The sequence below is a fragment of the Orycteropus afer genome, unplaced genomic scaffold (genome assembly GCF_000298275.1).
Source record: "Orycteropus afer afer isolate SDZICR_OR568_19922 unplaced genomic scaffold, OryAfe1.0 scaffold00539, whole genome shotgun sequence".
Classification (NCBI taxonomy): domain Eukaryota; kingdom Metazoa; phylum Chordata; class Mammalia; order Tubulidentata; family Orycteropodidae; genus Orycteropus; species Orycteropus afer.
Genome location: NW_006922126.1, coordinates 1,345,845 through 1,351,036, shown reverse-complemented (window position 1 = coordinate 1,351,036; position 5,192 = coordinate 1,345,845). Strand labels below are relative to the sequence as shown.

The 5,192-nt window shown below is 63.2% G+C and overlaps 1 protein-coding gene across 1 annotated transcript in view; it reads left to right on the top strand.

Moving 5' to 3' along the window:
* The first annotated feature begins 4,733 nt into the window (after window positions 1-4,733).
* The window catches only part of CTBP1 (C-terminal binding protein 1), a 77,153-nt gene continuing 76,694 nt past the window's right edge, over window positions 4,734-5,192 (top strand). The window contains exon 1 of the mRNA XM_007955780.2: window positions 4,734-4,784. Within this exon, the coding sequence (XP_007953971.2) occupies window positions 4,734-4,784 (51 nt within the window). The remainder of the gene's footprint in view (window positions 4,785-5,192) is intronic.

Below are 5,192 nucleotides of genomic sequence, written 5' to 3'. Positions count from 1 at the left end.
TTGGAGATGGCTTTAAGTCAGAAGGTGAGAAGTAAAGGCCGTGGCTGGCTTGGGTGGAACCTCTTCCTGGCTGTGGCCTGGCGTGGTGGAGGAGCAGTGGTGTGGTAGGGAGAGGCGGACAGGGGCAGGGGCGGAAGACATAAGGTCAGGGTGGGACCTGTCATGTCACTTGTCGATGTATCTGGCACACAGGATGTCATTCGAGGGTATGGGGATGGCCTTGGAAGGTTTAAATCTGAACAATGAAATGCTGTGTTTGGTTTCTGAAACCTCACTGCTATGGGAAGTGCAGGAGTGGCCACGGGCCAGGCCGCGGTAATGAGGGGAGTGGAGGCCCAGGGAACTGGCTGTGTGGCTGAAAGAGGGGTCAGGGTGGCTGCCAAGTTAGTGGCCTGAGCGGCTGGAGGGATGGGGGATTTAACTGACACTGGGGACAGAGCAGGGGCTATGTGGGGGTGACCTCTGGGTCTTGTCCTGCCCTCCCTTAGACTCTCCCCGGGTTTCCTGCAGACGCTGGTGCTGGGATGTGCTTGGTCTGCGGGTGAAGGTAGAGGTGGCTTCAGAGGCCTTGGGTGACCCCAGTGTGCACCCGCCAGGTGCACCCCGGGCCCCTGTGGATAGATGTGGCTGAGGACACTCCTGCCCCAGCACTGCGCCCTGGTGTTGGCCTCGAGGTGGGAAGGGCCAGGTGGTGCTGGAAATCAGCAGGGCCCAGAGCTCCAGGCCACCGGGGGCATGTGGCCTCCCTGGGCAGCCCCTGGGTGCGGGAAGCTTCTGCCCCTGCTCTCCCCCATGTGTTTTTTGGTAAACGTGTGTCCCCCACCCACTTTCCCTGTAACGTTAGCGGGTATGTCCCTTTGACGGATGGGCCAAGACTGATTCATTGCTGACTGACGTGCCGGTTGTTGTGCTGACTCATGGTGACCCACGGGCGTGGGGTCTTTATTCGGAGGTGCCTCTGGTAGACTAGCTCCCCCCACCTGTGGCGGGAGCGCTAGCCCTTTAACTGTGCCTGCCACGCAGCACTCCCTTGTTAACTCTCCGTTCAGATGAACCTGGTCCCACCCTCCGAGGGGGTGCAGAGCACAAGGCGCTGCGTTCTGGGTGGGTGTAGTGTTCCCTGTGTGGACAGAGGGGAACCCGCTCTGGTTTATGCAGCCATTCCACTGGCTCGGTGCGTTTGGGCAGCTCCGAGCCGTGGGCCAGCTCTCTGGGGAGCTGGCGCGCATTTCTCTCCCGGCCGGCACTGCAGGGGCTCTTCTGCGCAGTGGGTGCCGCCGCCCCCTTTCCCAGGCGCCGGTGCCCCAGGCCGCCTCCCCCGCCGGGGCTTGGTATGGCCTTCCTCGGGTGGGCGTGGGCGTTCGGGCTACGTTCTCTCTGCCGCCTGGTGCTCCGCTGCTTACGGGGACCCACGTAAGATGACATTTGCTACAGTGTGGGTGTGAACATGTCCGTTGTGAGCGGGCCGCAGACACCGTGGGGACTGTTGCCTGCCTCCAGAAGCGGCTCCATGGCTGCTTGGCCACAGGTGTCGGGAGGGGCTGGGCGCGGCCGGGCACCCTGCTTCTAGCGCCAACCCCGCCCCCCAGGGGGCCCCAGACTCCCGACTCTTCATAAGGGGGTGCAAGAAGGGATATGGGAAGGGGGCTGCTCGTTGTGGGGCATCTCACACACCTAGACTGGTCACGGCGCCCCCTGCCCCCAGGTCCCCCTTTCTCCCCTCCCAGCTCAGGCCTCCCAGTGGGCTGGGCTCCGCCCCCAAGCCCCAGGCCCCGCCCCTGACGTCCTGGTCCTCCCTGCCCACGCCCCCCACGCAGCTAGGCCCCCTTCCGGCTCTTCCCTGCACCCTGGAAGCTGCTGCCCCGCCCCGGCCCTCTACACAGACCCGGCACAGATCGTGCTGCTGCCGAGTCTGGGGTGAGGGGAGGTAGTGAGGAGGGCACCCTGATCACCGAGCGGCTCAAGACGGGGGTCGCTGAGTCCCCCACCACCCTAGCCCCTCCCCGGCCCCCCGCACAGCCTGAGAGTAGGGAAATTCATGGTTGTCACACCACGGTGATTAACACCCAGGAGAAGGCGGGTTGCTTGTTTTTCTCACTTCACAAGACTTGTCGGTCAACGCCAAGGGCATGGCGGCGGCAGACCGAGTGAAGCGCAGGGCGTTGCGTGCTCTGTGCGGAAGCCCTGCGTCCCTCTCATCTGGTGGTGCCGGGCTCCAAGTGCGCTGGGCGCAGTGCACGGGTTGAGGAGGCTCTGTCCCGTAGTGTGCTGGGGCAGGGGGACGCGAGCCCCGAGCGATTGGAGCAGGTTGCATGTGGGGCGAGTGGACGCGTGCCTCAGAGCCCATGGAGCACGGTGGGTAGGGCGAGGTGGGCGCACCTTGAGAGCGGCCTGAGAGTGCAGGGGACTTGTGCGCGCGTGGTGGGCGTGGGTCCCGGGGCGCACGCGGCGGGGTAGGCGTGGACGTGGAACCTGGAGCCTTGGGGTGGGCCTGGAGCTGAGTGGGTTAAGCCCTGCATTTTGCGAGTTGGGGTGGGTACAGGACGGGGTGTGCACGCTAGATGAGGTGGGCAGTGCTGGTGGACTTCCTGGAGGCGCGTGGCTCCCTTCCTGGTTGTCCCCGCCCCCAGTCTACCCTCTACTGGGGTTCCTGGTCTCTTGCACTGCAGCCATCCCCTCAGCGATCCCTCAGTTCCCTTTGTATGCATGTAGGGGTCACTGTCCCGGAAGCACACGCCCAGGAACTCAGGTGCGCTGCCTCCTGGGTGCTTCCCGGGGCACATACCCCACGAACGGATGCTGTAGCTCCGGTATGAGGGCGCTGCTGACTGTAGGGGTGCTGCTCTGAGAAACACCTGCTGGTAGATAGGGTGGCTTTGGGTGCTAACAGCGCCGCGCCTAAGGGTTGAGCTGGCCAGCCAGGCAGTACCATGCGGAGGCGTGCTGGTTGCCCCAGACAGGTTTTCTGGGTGCTCTGAGACTCCCCTACCTATCTTGCAGAGTCTCAGGGCAGGTGTCAGCCCTCTTGTCTAACCAAATCTTTGCAAAGTGAGAGCTGAGTCCCAGGTCGCTTCTCTTGAGTGTGTCACAAAGAGCGACAGATGGGTGGGGTGGGGAGCACTGTGGGGTGCCCCAGCACACAGCATGTCCCCCTCACTTTCACTCTTCTGTAACTGGCACGGGCTTGGGCACCAGCTGGGGGTGTAGGGGGCAGGATAGGCTGAGCTGCCTGCCTGCGCATCCCCTGGGAGGTCCCCCGGTCCTGCTGGGACTGGCCTTGGCTGTGTGCGTGGCTGGCAGCTTCCCCCTGGCCCTCCGCTCTGGCTTCTCCGTGGAGTGCCCTAGCAGAGTGACGCAGACGGCAGAATCCCCCTTGCTCTCACACTGGCCGTTAGTGGGCACTGCTTGGTGGTGGTCCCGGGCTGTGAGCGGCATGCAGCGAGGTCTCATCCATGCTGTGGCTTCAGCTGCCGAAAAGGGCCACTTCTCATGAGTAGCCCATGAGCAGATTCCAGAGCGAGACGACCGTGGCGCCCGCAGGGGGTGCCTGCCCTCAGAGAGCTGGGGGCTTCCTGAGCGGAGTGGAGCCCTGGGACGTGGCACCTTGGGGGTGCTCCTGGGGCGGATGGAAGTCAGTCTCATACAGAGGACCGCGATGCTGTCCCCACACTCCTGTTGTGGCTGCCGCGCCCCAGCTCGGTTGTCAGTGACCTTCACTGCCTGCACTGAGCGGCCGCTCTTCGCTGCCCTCTTGCCCCTGCTCCCCGCGCGACACTCTTCTGTGCTCCTGTGGTTCTTGAGTGGTGGTTTGGAAAAGAAATCATTTTCCAGAACTGCTCTTGGCTTGAGTCTAAACCACATGGAATCTTCCCTGTTTTCATCCTGTGGGCAGCCCCCTGCCCTGGGCTTGGCTTCCTGTGGTCTTACAGTCACGTTGCCCACCTCCTCGGAGACTCCCTGCAGCCTGGCAGACGCTGGCAGTTCGGTTCCAGGCCCTGAGGGCCTGTGGCACCATGGGGGGCTGGCGCGCTGGAAGTGTGGGCCCAACCCCACTCATCTGTTGGTAGCTTCACAGGCTTTGGGCTCTGGCCCTGCTGTGCGGATGGGCACCAAGGCTCCCGGGTCAAGGGGGTGGTGCAGGTCTCTGGGCTGCTTTGCGCTTTGAGGACCACACAGACATCCTGTAGGTGCTGGGACAAGGCCATGGGTATCTGCAGAGCAGGGTTTGGCTCCACCACCGTGGGGCACTGGGGACCTCAGCGTTGCCGTGCGTAGCCTGACGTCATCTTCTGACAGCCCGGGGCCAGGTACCCTTTCTGGCCCATTTGCCCAAGGCCAAGTCCTAGCTGAGCCTGGCACCCCTCTCTGGGCACTGCCCGGTCCCCAGCAGGGCGAGTCCTGAGACCCTACCACCCTGCTCAGGGTGTCACTCCTGCCACTGCCCCGGCCAGCCTCATCTCCCTGCTGGGTCTCTGTGAAGCTCAGACGCTGTGGCCCATCCCCGGGTGTCCCACAGGTCGGCACGTCCCCATCAGAGCCCACCGGAGCCTGTCCAGTCTCTAGGGACCCACTCCTCCCCCGCTTAGTGTTCCTCCACAAATACGCCATCACCCACCAGTGACCAAAGTGGAGGCTGGCTGGCCCCTGGCCTCCTCCCGTCTTGCCCGAGCCCCTCATAAATTGCTTTCCTTGCTGTCCTAGCATCCTGAGCACAGGTGCTAGCTGTTCCTCCCATGTCCCGCAGCCTCAGGGCCGCCGTTTCCTGTCTGGCCACCTTCGGGCCGGTAAGTTTGGGCCTAGGCATTGCACAGGAGTTAGTCCCATTTGAGACCATTTTCCCACACACAGATACAAACAGCGGTGGCAGGCAGTGTGGTTTGCTATCCTGGCCGTGTGGAGCCAGCTGGCCAGTGCATGTGTGGTGCTGATGTGTCACACCTCTCTGCCCATGCAGCCCCTGAGTGTGAGTAGGAGCCTGGACTGGGTCTTCCTGGTGTGGCTGGTGGTTCTCAGGGGCAGGCCTCAGTGGATGTGCCAGGGCACCATAAAGAACAAGGGCAGTGCAGGACCACGTGTGGCCACCTCCTGCTGTGTTGTTGGGGATGTGAGGAGGAAGAGGGGGGAAAACTTGGTGACAGGAGAGTGTTAGGCCGAAGCAAACCCAAGCCACCAGCATTTCAGATAGCAACTTC